Source organism: Triticum urartu, chromosome 3 (assembly GCF_003073215.2).
Source record: "Triticum urartu cultivar G1812 chromosome 3, Tu2.1, whole genome shotgun sequence".
NCBI classification, from domain to species: domain Eukaryota; kingdom Viridiplantae; phylum Streptophyta; class Magnoliopsida; order Poales; family Poaceae; genus Triticum; species Triticum urartu.
In genome coordinates this window covers 481,399,070-481,417,546 of record NC_053024.1, presented here as the reverse complement: position 1 = coordinate 481,417,546, position 18,477 = coordinate 481,399,070, and the positions used below count along the sequence as shown (strand labels likewise).

Sequence of the window (18,477 nt, the reverse complement as noted above, 5' to 3'; positions counted from 1 at the left end):
AGAAACGTTTCTAGGATCCACTATGTGTGCGATCAATCTCCACTGCACACACGACTTTCTCTTGAAAACTGTTTGCGTTAGGCCACCTTGAGCAAACGTTTATCACACAAAAAGTGTGTGTGATGGGCAGTCTTTGTCACACGGTTTCTTTCTACGCACCATGGTGATGCATTCAATAATGCAAACGATAAAATTATTAATATCGTGTGCAATGGCAATGCTATCACAAACGATTTAACGGGAAAAATTGTGTGTGATGTATTTGTGAACGGAAACGTTTTCCTTGAAGCGACTGTGTGGGATGTGCATACGAACGGAAACATTTAGCGAGGACTGACTGTGTGTGATGTACTTGCGACAGGAAACAATTTCGCCGTATAATTGTATTTTTTTTTATCTGTACTGTACATATTTCCGTTTTTTTTAGCGCTCGCCGGTCGCACACGACCTCATTTTGCCGAATGTGTGTGCCAGGAGGGCATATCCCCGACGGTTTCTGGGTCGTGTGGGAAGGACCCTCCTATCGCCCACACTCACTTGGAGACGGTTCCAAATGTCATCGCGGAAAGGGGTTTTAAACCGTTTGTTTAGGACCGACACGCACCAGTGGGCGGCTTGCTCCGCCCTCCTCTTCTCCCTCTCCGCCCTCCTTTGCGCGTAGAACTCGCGCTCGTTGATGATGTCCCATGGAAAGTGTTGGCGCCACAATGCCATGGCTTCCTCGTCCATCTCGGCGATGCCGAGACGGTGCTCCCGCCTCTGGTTGTCGTGATGATCCTCGTCGGTGATAAGCTGCGGCGGAGGCGCGAGCTCTTGTGCCCGCTCCCGCGTCGGCACATTGTGGAAGTTCAATGCTCTATGAGGCCACCGGAGACGCCACGCCACCGCGTCGTATGCGTGGGCGGCCTCGTGGGAGGTGTCAAAAGTGTCGAGGCCGAGGCGCATCCCGCGGAACCGGATCTCGGCGGAGAAGCCACTGGAGGGGCGCCCGCGCATGCCACGGTATCCCCAAGTTTCCCGATGATGTGGCGGTGGCGAGGCGAGAAAGAGCGGGGAGAGAGCCGTGGCGAGGCACAGAGCGGGTAGAGAGCGGTGGCAAGGCACAGAGCGGTGGGAGGGCGTTGGATTTTATAAAGCATGCCGAACGCCGCGCGCCAAAACTAGCGCGCGCCGGCTGCTTTTTCCCGCGTGCGCGCGATCCTTTCCCGACGTCCCTGCCTTCTCTACTCTCTTCTCTACTCTTATATTTATTTTATATTTATATTTATCTCTATTGTTATATGTTATAAAAAACAAAGTTGATGATGATGGTGTGCCTGCCATCCTGCAATATAGGCCTTCCAATTTTTATCCAGCGGATAGGAAGAAAACTATGGCAATTTTGCAAAAAGATACCCACACCCCTCTCCACATTTGTAAATAAGGACTTTCCTCGTTTATCCTTTTCTTCCACAAGATAAACTACTCATACAAATGCATCTTAATGTTTCGTGCAACGCATGGGTAGCTCTGAGGATGGTGGATGATGATTTCGTTTCATGGCATTTCAGCAAGAACGGAATTTTTTCGGTCAGAACAGCGTATCACGCAGAGTGGGATGACCAACACATACGTAAGTTGAGCAGGACAAACTCCAATGAAGGCTCAAGTACTAGTCCCATCTGGTCGACCCTTACGATACGCGCGCCAACAAAAATTAAAATTTACTATTGGAAATCGTTACATGGCGCTTACCTTCTGTGGAGTCCTGGCCAAGCGTCATATAAAATCACAACCTCTCGATGTCTTCTATGCACAGCCGATTGTGAGAGGATAGGCCATGCCTTCTCCTTATGCCCGAGGGTGTGTGAGAATTTGTGTATCCTAGGCCTTGGAGGTATGGTGAATGACTTGTGCATGCAGGAGAGGAATGGAGGATCTGTGGTCGTGTGGTATACTTGGTGGGAGCGACGAAGCATCACACTCACACATTGAGAAAATATTGACGAACCCACAAGTTCGGCGCAGGCCATTTCCACTCTAGCGAAGAACTTCTCAAGATTGAGGAAGGAATGGAGAAATCGGGCACTAAGACACAGATTGGAAAAACCAAAAGAAGGGTTCATAAAACAGAATGTGGATGCAACTTTTGATCAAGGCAAAGGCTCAGGACCCAGGTGGCGACTTCCTAGCACCAGCCTTCCGTGATATTTCTTTTGTTGAGGACTCGACAGACGGCCTCATCTTGGAAAATGATATGGGCTGCAAGAATGGTGGCAATTCTTCTATATACGAGGAATGTACCTTTTTTTATGTCACAATCTTAATTCAATTAGTTTTCAGTATGGCCCTAGGTAGGCCAATATGGTGACGGGAATTTCGGTGGATGTACTAGCAAATTTTGTACTACATCTATTTCCACATAAAATATAAACCACCATGATTGCGCTCCCTCAACAACAACAAAAGAACACATTCACTGACAAAAGCCTTGATTAAATATGACAGTAAATATTCTTGCTAACTAAATCAATTAATTTAATATACAATATTACAACACACAGACAAACTGTTAGGACTGCAGCAATGGTTAGCGTCAGTCAGTCAATTGCGGGCTCCTTGCAAAAAGAATGCTGCTGCAAGTACCCCAGTGTCCTCATTGGAGTAAGACATGCCTATCAAATAATATCCCTTGGCCATTTGTAAATCACTAGCTCTGCCGTTTGGTGGCCACATAAGCCTCAGCCTGCAAGTGGTACTACTTTTTACCACAAGGATACAGCTACTATACAACTTGGGAGTGACCGGTGTTCGGAGAAGCAATAGCTCCAGCACAAACACAATAGACCACCCTCTAATCAACCACATTCGATCCAGACCACCCTTTAGTCAGTAACCGCGATAGATTGTTGAGTTGCTGAGAGGCATTAACTGCAAACGCATCAAAGGGCACCGCCGTCCTCATTTGTGTCATTCCACGCCCATATATCTCTGAATGTCCACCTGTGATGAACAAGGCATTATTGCACCTGATCGGTGCTACGACTTCCATCATCAGATTTCACATTATGTTTGCACCAGGAAGAGAGGAAGTCGTGTCTGCTGTTTGTAATGCAGCGGGCGCAAATGGCATTGGTGCCTGCTGTGGTTCGTTAAGGAAGCCCAAAATATTCAAAGTATGTCTGCCATGTAGAAATCATCAAACAAGACACGTTAGAAATTAGAGAAACTGAATGTCCACAGATATTTTGGGAGTTTTGGGAAACATAATCTATTTTGACAACATTATGACATGAGTCTAATGCAACTGAGGGGCATAAAACTCTTAAGCAACTTAGACAGAACCAGCATGGCACACTCTAAAGAAAGGTGATTACTCTTTCTTGGTTTAGAACTCCACAATAGGACGATGGATGTAAAAACTATACAGGTCACTGCAACTGTATTATTGAGCAATAAAGGTCTCTCCACTGCCACACTGACAAAGGGGTAGTTCGAGATTCGGGAGTAGTGTAGGGGTGGGGCAAGAAATTGCTGGAGATGACCATGAGACAGGCATGAAAGAAACAATGAAACCCATGATTGCGAGTTGAGTAGATGGCTTAATGGCTATGAAGAGGGTTGTGTTCAGATCTAAATCAGATGCTTCGGAAGGATGGAAGAGATTCTATGCCCCCCTGGTCTCCCCCTCTCGCCATCTGCTTTGGCAATGCATCTTTAATACACCTTTGCAAGACATCCTAGCATCCGCCCGGTCTCCTGCAACGTCATACATGACACAGCGAGAAACCATATGCTAGCAAGCTTCGGCAGACCCACTGCAACCACAGCCAAGCGCCTTATCGATTCGGGACACCTAGGCAACGCGCTGTTAACTTGGTGCTTGAGCCACATAAAAACTCCATAGCATAACAAATTAACAATAATACATCACAAACTCCAAAAAGAATAGCCAGGAGATTTACTTGAGGAGGCCCAGAATATAACTCAACTTTACCAAGGCTACAAATTCCACACAAAGCACCATTGAAGTACCGAGCCCAAGCAGTGCCACAGCAATATAAGTATACCCAGACCAGGCTCATTAGCTACACTATTTAGAAGCCCTAAGTAACTATTAGCAGCAACCCAAATGTTTGCCAGTGCAGCAATTTATTTAATACAACAGTGATAAGTTGTTACATACTCCCTCCGTTCGGAATTACTTGTCTCGGATATGGATGTATCTAGAACTAAATACATCTAGATACATCCATTTCTGCGACAAGTAATTCCAAACGGAGGGAGTAGATAGCTACTACTTCTAGAAAATCAGCCTTTAATGCACCTAAATGCAAGATTAATTATTTTGTGCCCAAGTTAACAAGAGTTCCACAGCATTCAAGTGAGCTGTTAAGGTCAACAGGAAGTACCTAGGCAACTTGTTGTGCAAGTTCTGCCGATTAACAAAGGAAGAAAGATGTGATCGAAGATTCGGGTACTTATTCAATGCAACTTCAAGCTGTGGTGGAGGTAACTACATGTAGCATCGTGATGTCATATCAGTAAAAATACAAGAACATATATCCAGGGATATATTCAGTAACACAATAAAGAAATACTAATACCTGTAGTAAAACATCAAAAGAGCGTGGTTGAGTCTGGTATGCCAATTTTAAGAAGCCAACCCACAGCTTTGGCATTTTCCAGATCTGCAGCAAGAGAGAAAAAACTCAAGCTTAAGAAATATAACCTGAAAGGTTAAAAACTGATTAACAAACTTTCATCTCACAATTTCTAGCAAAATAAACAAGATAAACACTCAAAATGTTTAACATGAGCATGTTCTAGAAATCATTAATCTGTTGAATACAACAAAATTGCTGTACATCAGTCACAGATGGTTATCTTTTCTAACATCTAAACAGACTCTAAAGCGCAACTTTGACCACTAGTTACTATTGCGATATGTTTATAAGGGAAGGCACAGTTTTCAACCCGCGAGTCACAATCATGATCCCCAAAAACATCTTGGTTGAAACCTTGAACTATCAAAATCATGGAATTAAAGGTGCTGGCGGTTTTAAAGTTCCAGTTTAAAAATTAGACTCATGTAAGAGTTGAGGGCTGCAATTTGCACCTTTCTGTTTATTGAGGGCTGCAATTTGCACTTTTCTGTTTATGATAAAAATTGTGAAAGGATTTTTCGAGACAAACCTACATATATCATTTCCATGTGTTCAGTGTTGTCACACGTCCGAAAATGTTTTTTTTTCTTTTTTGTTGCTATACAGAATATTGAACCAAGAAAAGGCCAAATAAAACCTTAGGTTAGAACACCTGGCTAGCTTGTTCATACTCCGTCCCAAAGTAAGTGACTCAACTTTGTACTAACTTTAGTAGTTAGTACAAAGTTGAGTCACTTATTTTGGGACAGAGCGAGTACAAGATAATCATATTCTGTTACAATTAACTATCTGACTATTGAAGCAAATATTATCATGATTCAACAGGGGTCCCATATGGTCAATCAATGAACAGGCAAGTAGAGTCAAACACAGTGAAACTCAAGAAATTCACAAACCTGCTTATTGACAAGCCTGGAAAGTATCCCCATGACAAAATCAACCTGATGAAATAAAGCATGATCAAATCACTGAAAAACAATATTATCCAAACTTCGATGTTGTCTTGACCTAAAGAAGTCCATTGCAAAGATGGGAAGTGTTCTGGCAAGAAAGAATTGTTTCTATTCTGTGGAATAAAATTATAATCAAATCATTGCACGCAACATAAAGGGAAATGTAAGCTGCAAATATATACACTAACTAAGCAAGTACTCAGTTTATACTAAAGACTGCAAAGATTTAGAAGTCACGATATAAAGTGATATAGGCAAGTAAAAGTTCTAATTTCTACCAGTTAGAATCAGATATTATTCACTGCACCTAAATAAATTATCAAAGCATCAACATACCAAAGCTGGGAAAGCATCGAGTGCTTGAATAACTGTTCTCATAAAAAGAAGAGGAATCGGTACATTGTCGACCTGCATGACAGGGTGAACAACTAAGCAAAAGGAATATACATGAAAGTATTGCACATGATAACAGTGGTAATGTAAGTACCAATTTATTTAGTGCCTTTTCTAGAACTTGCTGAGTAAATACCGTGCGCTGCTCAAAGCAAGCAGTACAAGCATCTATGACCTGAAAATATGTTCATTTCCATCAGTGATCGATTAAAACTGCAGGACAACAAATAAACTAACATCACACGTCACAAATGCATGTGTATGTATTTGATTAGAAAATCTAGGCATTCACATGTGTCCGATATAACTCGAGAATTGAATTGATTATGGAAAGTCAGAAAATGAACAAGGTACTCAAAAAGAAGCTTTGTCTATCTGTACATGCTGAGAATATGCTCAAGAGATATTAAATATAACGAGACAGCATTAAAAGAAACAATAGGAAACAAAATTACCTTCTTTAGAGGAACTTTGTCCTTTTCTGGATTAATATCATGAATTGCAATCAGAACTTCAGCAGGGGTTAACGCTGGCCCAGTATGAGCAGATCCCTGTCGAAAGCAGAGCCAGTCAACTCAAAGGTTGAGAAAACAACACATATGACATATCTCACTAAAATCGTTTAAAAGAGTGCCCCTTTAATAACAAATCACATACAAGGGCTGTTCCATTGTAAATAAAAATACAAAATCATACAAAATAACAGAAAGGTTGCATTAGCTAAAAAGAAACTGTTTCACAGAAGCTATCACAGAAACATATAGCAAATTCAACAAAATCGATAACATGCTCCCAGAATGAATAGGACATATATGCTGACGAAGATCAGCACTGTGTACAATGCACTAATCTATTCAAACATTGACTTTATATAACTTGTGCATTTTTATTTGCTTGCTTGTGGGTATTGTAACTTCAAATTTTATGAAATAAAGAGGCAAGAATGTATGCAGGCATTTCATATGAAAAAATTTATTTACTGTGATTCCAAGATCAATTGTGACTGGTGGCAGCTATGTTGGTCTCAACATATTCCAATAGAGGTACTCTATCGAAACAACTTTTATGAAATGGCATCATATATAAATGCAATACCAACTAATGGAGTTGCTAATAAGCAAAGTAAAACAACCTGCAATATCCGAGCAAGTGCGTCTTGGAACCTGTCAGGTGAGAGATCAACTAGTCTCGGAAATATAGGCAGCACCTGAGACCACAAAGAAACAAGAAAATAAATAAATATGCTACTAAATGAAGATTTTAAAGAATAAATGAAATCCATGATCATGAAAACCATAAAGTGTGAAAAATGCAATGGATACAAAAAAACAGGTGGATAATAAACTATACTCTGAGAATTTTTCAAATGACTTTATAACATGCATTTATTACCAGCTGCAAAATAATGTTTCATTCTCGAAACACGTTTAATGTTTCATTCTCGAAACACGTGTAACTCCAAAAAAAATCACACTTTTTAAAGATATTCCAAGTATTAAAATAAAATAGAATAAGTGGTCAAAGTTGGCCTGAATTATGAGTCTGTGTAAAGTTCAAAAACTGCATACATATGAACCATTGTGACCTCAGAGAACAATCATTGCATCTTTTTTTTTAAATTACTGTTATGCCTGGAGTGTGCTTGTGTCTGCTGATTTTAGATTATGAAATCCTTTCACTATTAGCCTCTAAATACCCAAATTCTGTCTTGTTAATTATATAACGTGTCCCAATCAAGTTGCTGCTTTGCCGATGCAATGATTGGTCCAGATTGTGCAGAGCGTACAAGCTCTTACAAACATTAGCATGTCAGTGACAGCATTTCTGCTTCTGAGCTATAGTAAAGATGTAGACATCATAATACATATAAAAAAAACAGAAACCAATACCTCTTCCTTCGGAAATGAGGATAGCAATGGAATGAGAATAGACGCATCCTGCAGAGAAAAATACAAAATTCAGCAGATGTGCTGCTCTAATAAAAGGGCACAAACCATCGTTTTGGAGGCAGTATGCAATGTAAGCAAAAGGTATACAAACCTTCAGCTTGGTCTCATATAGATGTTTAACAGCCACGACCAGGTTGGCTGAAGGATTTGATTCTTCGGTCAGTGTTTGCAGTATCTTTGAGAATAGAATGAAGCAAAACACATAATCAACTTCAATGTTTCACAATAATGTACAAAGAGAAGTCAGAGATAAATTGTAATACCATAGTAACAAGTTCCTCACTGCCTTCAGGTGGACTATGGATAATGTCCAGCATCTCAGGACATGAGGATCCCAGATTTCTTACAAGAGTAGGTATATGCCAATGGATACACTGCACAATTTTGTACCAAAATGTGCGGCAAGTAATTCAGTAGTCAATTTTTAAACACTTTAAACTTCACAACACAAGTTAAAAGTAAAACCTGCTTAACAACTTTTGGAGACCCTCCATAAACATTGAACAGCTGTCGAAGAAGAGTAGGTCTCTGGAACAAGGCAAAAAGATTTTAGTACCTCTCCACACAAAATATACAAGAGACAAAATGGTATGCTCACGAGGATACCTTTGTGCAAAGTGCAAAAAATAATGAAGTGTGGCGTTTGGCCTCGGATACCGATATTGCTGATTGTTTAGGTGAAATCAGAGAGGTCTTAGTAGATCCACTTTCCGAAATCTGGGAACCACTAACTGAAGCTTCCTGGTTGCTTACTTCAACCTGTTACATAAAAGCCATATACTACTCAAACATTCAGCCGATCAGCCGAAATACAGTACATAGAGCATATAAAACATTGTATCACTCTCTGGAGAAGATGAGAGGGGGGGGGGGGGGGGGGGGGGGGGGGGGGGGGGGGGGGGCCTAGCAAACTCGGCACAGCTAATTGTAGCTAAGGGTGAGAACTGAGAAGCCATACGCTAACCCAAAAGCTCAAGCCGATTAGGAATGATGAGCAATGCACTATACTTCAACACTCCACCTCACGTTTGGCTACCTCAGGCCTAAACATGGACCGAAAGTGAACTACAATTTATTTATTTATCCAAACTGCGCCAGCCGGTCTTACTCTAGACCTATTGTCTCTAATAACATGTAGAATTGCATGCACCAGCCAATTCACCCAAAAGCTCAAGCTGATGGGGAAAGGTAGGCAATGCACTTATAACAAAACAGTGCTCAGACAGTTAGGCATACCACAACAAAATAATTCATGTTGCTTTATCAAATTATTAGACTTCAAATGCAGCTAATACAGCATTTTGGATGGGAAAGTCAAAGGCATATCCATATTCAGTCTCATATTTCCACTGGAGCACTTAGCCAATTAGGCAATGATAAGGTGGGTGATGCCCGTGACCTTCATGCATATAAAGAAACCGCAGTTCTGACAGAAGAAGCTAAATGGATAAAAACCCTAACCCGTATTTCTTGCTATTGAATTCGGTAATCAAGCAAGTCAGATAATCAGTATCTATTTTCCATTCCTATGGGAGAAGATGAGTGCATGCTAGACTACTCAATGCTAACCATAACAAGGATCCCAATCATCAAGAATTACCTCAGATGTAGATTCTTTTGAGGTTGTGAAGTTAACATCTGTCGACACACCATGCTTATTAGCAATTGCCAGAAGACTGTCCGTGGCAAACTGCTCAACTTTTTCTGATGCATATGTTAGATCATAGAGCTTTTTCGCAACCTAAGAAATATAAATGTATCAGCATTATGGAGCGCAGTATTATATTAAAAGAAACAGTTAATGGATGCTGCTGCCTACCAATCTAACCGCCTTTCCTCTGACTTCATCTTGAGAGTGAATAGCACACTGCAAATTCATCACAATAAGTGAGGCATAGTTTGAGATGGTAAATAATGTGACACCAGCAGCATAAAAACATGTCATTGTTGTGAACTCAGATTTGTAGTGTCATAAATCAAAGTTATCCTAAGATAGTAATTAAAATCATGAAATATTGAGTGTTTGATCTTTAGAATACATGGGGTTATTACAGAGTTGATGGTCAAATAATTTAGTGAAGTCGACACCAGAATGCAGGCCACGAATAACAGAAGCAACCTCAGAGAAATTGCAAATTTGTAAATGCCAGTCATACTACCAGTTGAAAGGGGAACATTACAAACCTTCAGAACAATATCCAAGCAAGCTTGCCGCAGTGGAGGCCGCCCTAAAATAAGACTCCATACTGTTCCCAGGCCTTGAGTGACACGGTCACCCTCACTGTCCTTTGTTTGTTGGTTGTTGCCTTGTGACATGCAAAGACCCTCAAGGAATCTAAACAGAGACTCAGGCAAACATGGGGCATCACATAGAAGTTTACTGAAAGATTTATCTGAAGCAGGAAGCACGTCAATCAACAACTTTGCCTGGGTACAAAACAAATGGAAAAAAATGGCACGTAAGTTCACCTTTTAGCTGGAAGACAATGAACAGATGTCTGAATATCATGTGCTAACTTACAAGTGATATAAAGAACTTCTCGTAATGTTCAGAAATAGATATAGAACTTTCTGGAGCATCAGCAACATTGACACACTGCAGCTGATACAACACATGCATAGCCAGTTCATGCCCCTAGGAGAAATACATGCTACAAAAGTGAGAATCGTGTGAAAAATACTACTTGATATGCAGTGTGATAGATCATGATGAGTTGATGACTCGTGTTCTGTTTGAGAAATGGGAATTATAAGTAGAAAATACACAAGCCAAACCAGCTCAAACACAGCACAATGTGTTCAAGGTCAGTTTATATTGTGTAAAACCTTGATTTACCAGCATAATCACAACCTGAAGCATACTTGAAGTACCACAAGCTCAGGACAGGTGGGCACAACTGTATGCAAGCTGAAGGCAACACAGAATAAATAAAGATATAGAGCACCACGATAAAGTACCTTTTGATCATGATTATGCAAGATAATGTGCGTCTGAATCAAATCCATAATATTATCATCAGCAGTACTCTGTCCAGTTACAGATGATGAAAATCAGAAAATATTACTTGTGGCGGAACGAGCATATAAATTATCGATATTAACACCGGTAATTTCGAAGAACTCTAGCAAAGTAAACTACAAACTGGAAGTGTTACGCATTTGGTCTACAGAAAAAGATTTCAGGAACAAAACAAATAAATAGGGCTACAGATATTATAACTCCAAATGAATACCTGAGCAACCAAATGAGCGAGCAAGGAAAATCTTGAATTGATGCTATTTTTCTTGTAATCATCAATTATCCGCCCAATAGCTAATTTGTGCAGTGAGATTTTCTCACTGTCACTTAATTCCAAATGAGATGGAAGAAGAGGCAACTCATGATTAGTATCCTCTGGTGTGGATGTCTTGGAGACTGGTGAAAAGGGACCGACCTCCAAATCCGTACTATCAGATCCGTAGTTTGAAATAGCTTCTGGTGTCAAGGGATTGTTCATCTCTTCATTGACATCAGAAGAAGGAAATCCGGCTTCCACTGGTAGGTACACTTCAAATTTTGTCTCTGGTTCTGTGGAATCATCCAAAAACTCAGATCTCTCTTCGTCCATTGGCTGATGAGGCTTCGAAGATGGATGCTCCTCATCTTCATTTTTTGGTGGGTCCGCTGAATAATCTGCACACTTTTCAATCTTCCCATGAAGAGGAGAAAGTGTATTTGACAAAGAATTTGTCTGATGCACACTGGTAATTTCCACCGTCATCTGCATGGGACTAGTAGCAGCAGGTGCAACTGTTCGCCGTGGATCAAGGCGACGAGGATCCTGCAACACATACATTTTCACAATAGGAACTTCTGTGACTTCATAAAATTTGAAGTAAAGATAGATCGTACTCTTCTTGGGTCACGCTTTGAATCAGAAACACCAGGCATGACAAGGACCTCAGGTGGTGAAATGCCTGCTCCATCTGCCGATGGTACTGATTGTGCCGTGAAGGGCAAAGAGTGCAGATTGCCTGGTAAATTCTCTGTCGAGGGATTGGAGGGGGATTGCAAATTTGGTTGAGGGACACTCTTATTTCTAGCTAATGGAAATGGCGCTTCAGGTAGATGCTTCATTGTTTCAATTACAATGTCAGCCATGACATCTGACTCTACTGATGAGATGAGAATACCAAGGGATTCAGCTCCTCTTTCCCCTTCAGCAAGTAAAGCACCTATCATTTCAATCATCTTTTCAACAGGAGATACATCAGTACTCAAGAGAGATGGGTCAGAGGAATGACCCATATTGGCATCATTTTCAATCTGCATATCAGAATAATCAGGTATTCCCTGAACTAGGGGATTCGAAGCTGCAGAGCTATCAAATCTTGCTCTCTTAGCCATGCCCTCGGCCATAGCAAGAGTGTCACTTGATCTGCCTGTAGAATTCTTTCGATTCACATCGCCATACGACATCTCCCATGTTGGATGCTCGTCCTATTAATATGAGAACACAGTAAAACTCATCGCAAAAAGCCTATAATAAACTTTAAAATCAGACATGCCAAATCCATCAAGACCAACCACATAATCGTTCACACATATACCTTGTTAGTACGACAAGCGCGCTCTATATTTCTAGACATCTTCTCTGCCTGCCTAATAATCTGTTCTGTTGCTTCACCTGGGCTCAGAGCTCGAAGGCGCCTTACTAGAACGTCCTTGGACTGTCCAGAGAAATGGCTATGGTTAACTTGAGAAGTAGCATAAAACAATCAAAAACCAATTTCAGGACAATAAAGGTATTAAGTTCAGCAAAAATACTAAGGAAACAATATAGGGTAAACATATATGTACAAATTCTACACAAATATGATAAGTAATTAAAGAAAACAGTGGCAAAATATTGTATGAGCGCTCCAAATAAATTAAGGCACGTCTCAGAAGAGAGCGAATAAAATCTAGTGCATCCTATAAACAGATACAGCGAAGAAGTGACAAGCTACATAGGTGTGCATATTAAAAAAATCAATGAAGTGATAACCACTAGCGCACACGTGAGCCATGAGAGCATTATCATTGTTTTTTACGAGTAGGAACTAGCGATGATCCATCAAGAAAAATAGGATGTAATCATGTAAATGGACCTAAAGCAATGAACTTCAAGTTTTCATAGCCAAATTTGTCACTGTTCTAGAACCAAAGAAAAAACAATCAGCACTGTGGCTATCCATATGACAAAGCACAAGCTCCATAGACATGAAGCAACTACCCATTTCACAAATTAGAGCAGATACAACTCAAAGAGTTTAAAAACAAAAATACATTGACTGAACATGTCAAGTGTGGCCTTCATGCATGACAACATCATGAGATGGAATGTGCAATTAAAGCAAGATTTTTCTAATAATAAACCATAACAGTTGTACATTCGTTTAGCTGAATCAGATGACTTTTGATATGAAATGTGTTTGTTCAACTGAATAGTTTAACAACACTACCTCAACTAGATCTACAAGTAAAAAACTAAAAACTGTAACATGGGCAGTCGGAAAGAACAAAATAAAATGCATCACCGACATAAGTATTTTTGTACTTGAAATTTCAAAACATGGTAGAAGAAGACATTGCTAAATAAGGTGAGCTCACCTCAAGCATTGCCTGGCAAGGACTACGTAGAAACCCTAAAAAAGCTGTTTTCAGGGAATATTTCAGGCTTCCTGAATGAGCTCCTTTTGAAGTCTCCAAATTAGGGTCAAACCCAAACAACACTGAAAGGGCACGGTCATAGTAAACCGGCCTACTCTTTCCAATAGCTGCAAGACTGACATGTAACCAAAAACTTATATTTCTCATAATAACAAATATGTTTATATCACAAAGCACATATACAGTGGGAACATGGAGTGGCAAGAGTAGGACACGACTAAAGTGACTGGCCTTAGAATTATGACAAATCACTTACAAATTCAGCAAAATCAGATAAACATGTGGGTAGGTCGGAAACCATATGAGAAATTGATGGCATGAATTAAATAAACCAATTAGCAAACAACTTAGCAGATACCATCAAATATCCATCCATGGAGGGAACTGGTGAAAAGAGGGCAGGCTGGTGATGGAGGTGAGATGAACAACTTCTTCATATATAGATCTTCATTATGGGAATTTGGGGTGAAAAGAGTAGAACGCCACTAAAACGGCTACATCAGTTATGATAATATTACATGCAAATTCAGAATTCAGGACAAATATGTGGTCCAAACATATCAAGGGAGTAGTGTAAAGAAAGAAAGCTGGAAATGGAGTGAAATGAACAGCTTCCACTTCATTTAAGTCATACAGCTGGTAGAAATACTTACGAATTAATGGTGCCAACTAGGAAGGATCCTCTATGAGCATAAGCTGATTGCACAATATCCACAAGGATGATGAAAGTCCTGTTTGCATCAGCTTCCAGAACAACGGGATCAAGGCTTGGGTGAAATTTAGCTAGTCGTGAAGCATCAAACCTACGATTCTTTCCTGTTTGTAGAGTGAATATGTGATTGGTTAGTTTGAAAGAACATTCGGCAATATGGCCCGTCTAATTGTGATCGAGAATCGGGTAAATGATACCTTCGATTGGCTGCATTCGGTCACTGTTGGATTGAGGTGTGAGGCACAAGATCCATGTTTCAATGAACTTTACAGCAAGTAGTTTAGATGCAATAGGAACAGGCTGTTACATGTCAGAGAAATAATAGTATTAGCCAGTAAGTTGACTAGAAATGGCAGACATTACAGCGATGGCTGTCATTTCAGCTGTCATTATATTTACGATATTCTCATAAACACTGTAGCGCGGCGTAACATAGACATACAGTCACAGCTATCCACAAAATCCCTTCCAAGGATTTAAGCTAAAAGATCAGGACAGTACAATAAAGGCCAGCTACATGTCAACATGGATATGTACACATGATTTACTGCTAAATCCACGGATTTAGCTGCTAAAACAATGATGTGCTAAATACTGCTCGCAAATATGATAACACAACAGCAACAATTTCATGACATTATTGAAATTTCATAAGGCTATATCAGCAATAACTTTTATTAAACTAACCTCACGCATCATAACACATACTGCATCCTTGAACTGGTTCATCCAAGCCCACATCTCTTCAAGCCAAGCATCAACTCTTCCACACTCGTTAACCTAGATTTAGCATTCAAGTGACAAAGTGAGTGCTAAGATTAAGGAGAAGAATTAAGCTATCCTTAGCAAGTAACGAACATGTAAGGATCAATAAGTAACAAAAGAGATGCAGACAGGAAACTTTTGGAGACTTCAGCAACATACAATCCAAACAAACATTTGTATCCTCAAAACAAACTAAAAATTAGGAAAAGAGGTCATGAGTTTTCTTTTATCTACTCCACCTATAGGTAAATTTCCTCCTTGACCTGTGTTAACGGTAAAGTCATGATTCAAAAATTAGTCTACACAAATACATATCAAACCAAACCTAAGACCATTATATGATGCAGTAGTTAAACTAGTTTATGACTGATGGAAGAAGCTTTGTTTTGTTCTTTTTTTTACATGTTTCTTTTGTTCTTGATTAGATGAAGCTCAAGTGTTTGCACAAAATACCATTAGGTTGCAGAACAATTTTTAATACTTCGGTACAAAATGTATGTTTAATATGTAACTTATCTAATGGGTTTCAGTTTTCTAGAAGTTTCATTCAGCTTGTAGAATCAGATTTCATGAAAACAAAATATATTCTTACTGCTAAAAAATTCTTATGGTTCCAGTCAGTGAATGAACATGATCATGGATACTACAGGAATGAACTATTTGCTAAGGATTCAACTGGGCAATAACAGATATACACAAAAAAGGCTACTTCAAATCTCTAACTGGGAAACGTTTAGGCTGTATTTTCTTTTCATGGAGATATGAACAGAGGAATCCAGTGCTTTTATTACCATTTTATTATTGGTATGACTGTGTAAGATGGTTGAGTGCAAAAAACAAAATGAACTGCAACTGGAGGTAGTAAACCCCTCTTTGTAGGAAATCAATTTATGTCAGGTATTTCTTTTGGCGTAGTTTTCACTCGGGAAATTGTTTACACAATCCAGCAGACCAACAGAATTAGGAGGAGCAAATAAAATAACCTCATCAAACAACAGCAACACCGCAGCAGGTAGTAGTTACAACAGTGGATTTATTTACTCATTGATAAATATCTGTTTTACAAAATAGACCTGAAGTGCCATCTCTTCCAATACAGCAGCAAATAAATTTGTCCCACTAGCTATAGATTGCTTAACAACTGCAGGATCGTCATGTTTCAAAAATGACAGCAAGTTTGGCATGAGCACAACCAAATCTTCTGTTACATTACTGTCAAGCTCTGTCAGCAATCTGTAATAAGAAATAGTTCCATGAGTACCACTGAAATAATTCTTAAAAGTAATAATCAGGGGACAGAGTTAAGCATTATATATTCTTTTTTACCACCGGAAAACCATAAATTGAAAGGTTTGTCATACAAGAAAAAGCATGAATCAAGAAAAATTAAGCTATCAGCAAATAATCTATATTCAATGAATAAACACCTCTATGCACGGGCATAAAAATAATATACCCATCTAAACACGAATGCTCCTAAAATACGACTTTGTTTTGACAAAAAGAATCTCACCGAGGCCCTAAAGACTACTCACATGAGTGAATGACTATGTGCATATTCCACAACCCTCATCAAGGCCATATAGACTATTCAAACGAGCGACTGATTATGTGCATATTCCACAACCCTCAATTCTTCCTCTTTATTTACCACTCCAGGGTCTTGTCCTGTCCTTCAATATAATTACTGACAAAGAGGCACGGCAAACAGCATTGTCCTTCATTGCTCCATTTTGTTATAATATTATTTTGTCAAAGAAAGAGGTGTGATATTATTTCTTATACATGTGAAAGTGAAACCACATAAATGTTCTCAGGTTATTGCCAATTCAAACGGAGGTATTTCATGCTCATATTACTGCCAGTTATAGGCTTCAACATGAGAACTAATAATTCCCTGGAGATTAAGAGACCATAAACCCTGCTAATAAAGATCACAACTTGCTCATGCCCTTGCTCACGAAATTCTCGGAGAGCAACGCTGTACCTCCTCCGGGGAGAGCAGAGCTAAGCTCGCATGCATCTACTAGTAAATACTAAAACAACTTTCCGAGCAAGTTCACTAGCATGGGCTCCAACCAAACTAAAAAAAGCAAAATCCTGAACATAGCCAACGTAAACCTAGAAAATCATTCATCGTGCATGGGTATTCCATATGTCAGGTAAGGGGATAGGGCCCCGGCGCGGGATAGGGCCCCGGCGCTCACCTTAGGGCACGCGACGAATCGAAGCGGGGAGAGGGGACCTCGCCGCGCTCCTGCGGCGGCGGCGGCGCCTCGGCAGCGCCGCCTCGCTGCTCCGGCCACCGGGCGCCGTCCGCCTCGAATTCCATGGCCCGGGGCGGCCAAAACCCTAGCTACTTGGTGCGGCGCCTTACGGGCTAGGTCTCGGCTTTGCGGTACGGATGAGGAGGCGGCGGCGGCGGCGGCGGCGGTGGCAATGGGATTGGACTAGGGTTTGGGCGGCCGTGGAGAAGGAGGCGCGACGGCGAGAGGAGCGCAGCGAGGCGCGGGCCACGGGGGATACGAGGAGGAGCGAGTAGGTAGGTTGTAGTGCTGGGCCGCGTTTCAGCCGCTGGGGAGGCCGACGGGTGGGCCCTCTTGCGGTTTCCCCGGGACCCACGTGTAAGTTTGTTAGCGTACCCGGCCCAGCTCCCAACCTCCGGCATATGTTCGGACGTTTTCGGTGCGCATCGGACACACCAATATAAGTAAGAACTCACTACATCCCAAAAGACTAGCCTGAAGGGAGTGTGACACTTCTTATAAGATGGTCCTAGCCCCCTTCCATATCCAAGGTGGGACTAAAGTCACTGGCAACGCCCAATGGCCAGCGTCTCTGACACCCCATCCCCCTAAACAAGAGGAAGAAGACCCTGCTTACAAGTCACGCACTCACACGCTACCTAGCCGTTTGCCAGCCGTCGCTTGAATCTTATCGCTTACACGTATAAGTACAACTCTTAACGGGCCCATTCTGGGCCGGCAAGCCGAGCCGATGGGCGAGGCTGTCTTCTGGGCCGGCTTGTGGTTTGAATCCGGTCTTGGCGCTCGCTCTGGTCGCTGACAACCCCTTCTCCTTTAGAAACGGCTTGCCCCCAAGCCGGTGCTCGTGGAAACCTCTGTTTCAGCGCAATCTTGTCCTCCCAAGATCCACCGAAGCTGAGTTCCACTTGATCAGTACTTGAACAACCGAATCAGCGCCACGACGTACCACTCTTTGTTGTAGCACTTGTTCAGGAAACTGGAACTGGTCGTCAGGGGAAGGAAGTAGGGGTAGAACTGGGTGATGAGGGGCTAGCACCTTCTTGAGCAGGGAAACATGGAAAACCGGATGAACCTTACTGGTCGCTGGTAATGCTAGCTTG

At 41.0% G+C, this 18,477-nt stretch overlaps 1 protein-coding gene across 1 annotated transcript; it reads right to left on the bottom strand.

Annotated features, from left to right (window-relative positions):
* Positions 1-2,458: 2,458 nt before the first annotated feature.
* Positions 2,459-17,653, bottom strand: LOC125544472. The gene is made up of 27 exons (XM_048708180.1): positions 17,318-17,653; positions 16,184-16,343; positions 15,033-15,125; positions 14,543-14,645; positions 14,287-14,449; positions 13,574-13,748; positions 12,532-12,651; positions 11,834-12,421; positions 11,175-11,762; positions 10,900-10,968; positions 10,463-10,576; positions 10,126-10,368; positions 9,761-9,808; positions 9,542-9,682; positions 8,548-8,700; positions 8,407-8,469; positions 8,205-8,315; positions 8,033-8,116; positions 7,882-7,929; positions 7,125-7,199; positions 6,448-6,543; positions 6,087-6,167; positions 5,936-6,007; positions 5,543-5,587; positions 4,587-4,670; positions 4,392-4,495; positions 2,459-3,161 (listed from the first exon to the last, which is right to left on the bottom strand). The coding sequence occupies exons 1-27, from the start codon at positions 17,440-17,442 to the stop codon at positions 3,041-3,043; spliced, it is 3,867 nt and encodes a 1,288-aa protein (XP_048564137.1). The 5' UTR covers positions 17,443-17,653; the 3' UTR covers positions 2,459-3,040.
* Positions 17,654-18,477: the final 824 nt, after the last annotated feature.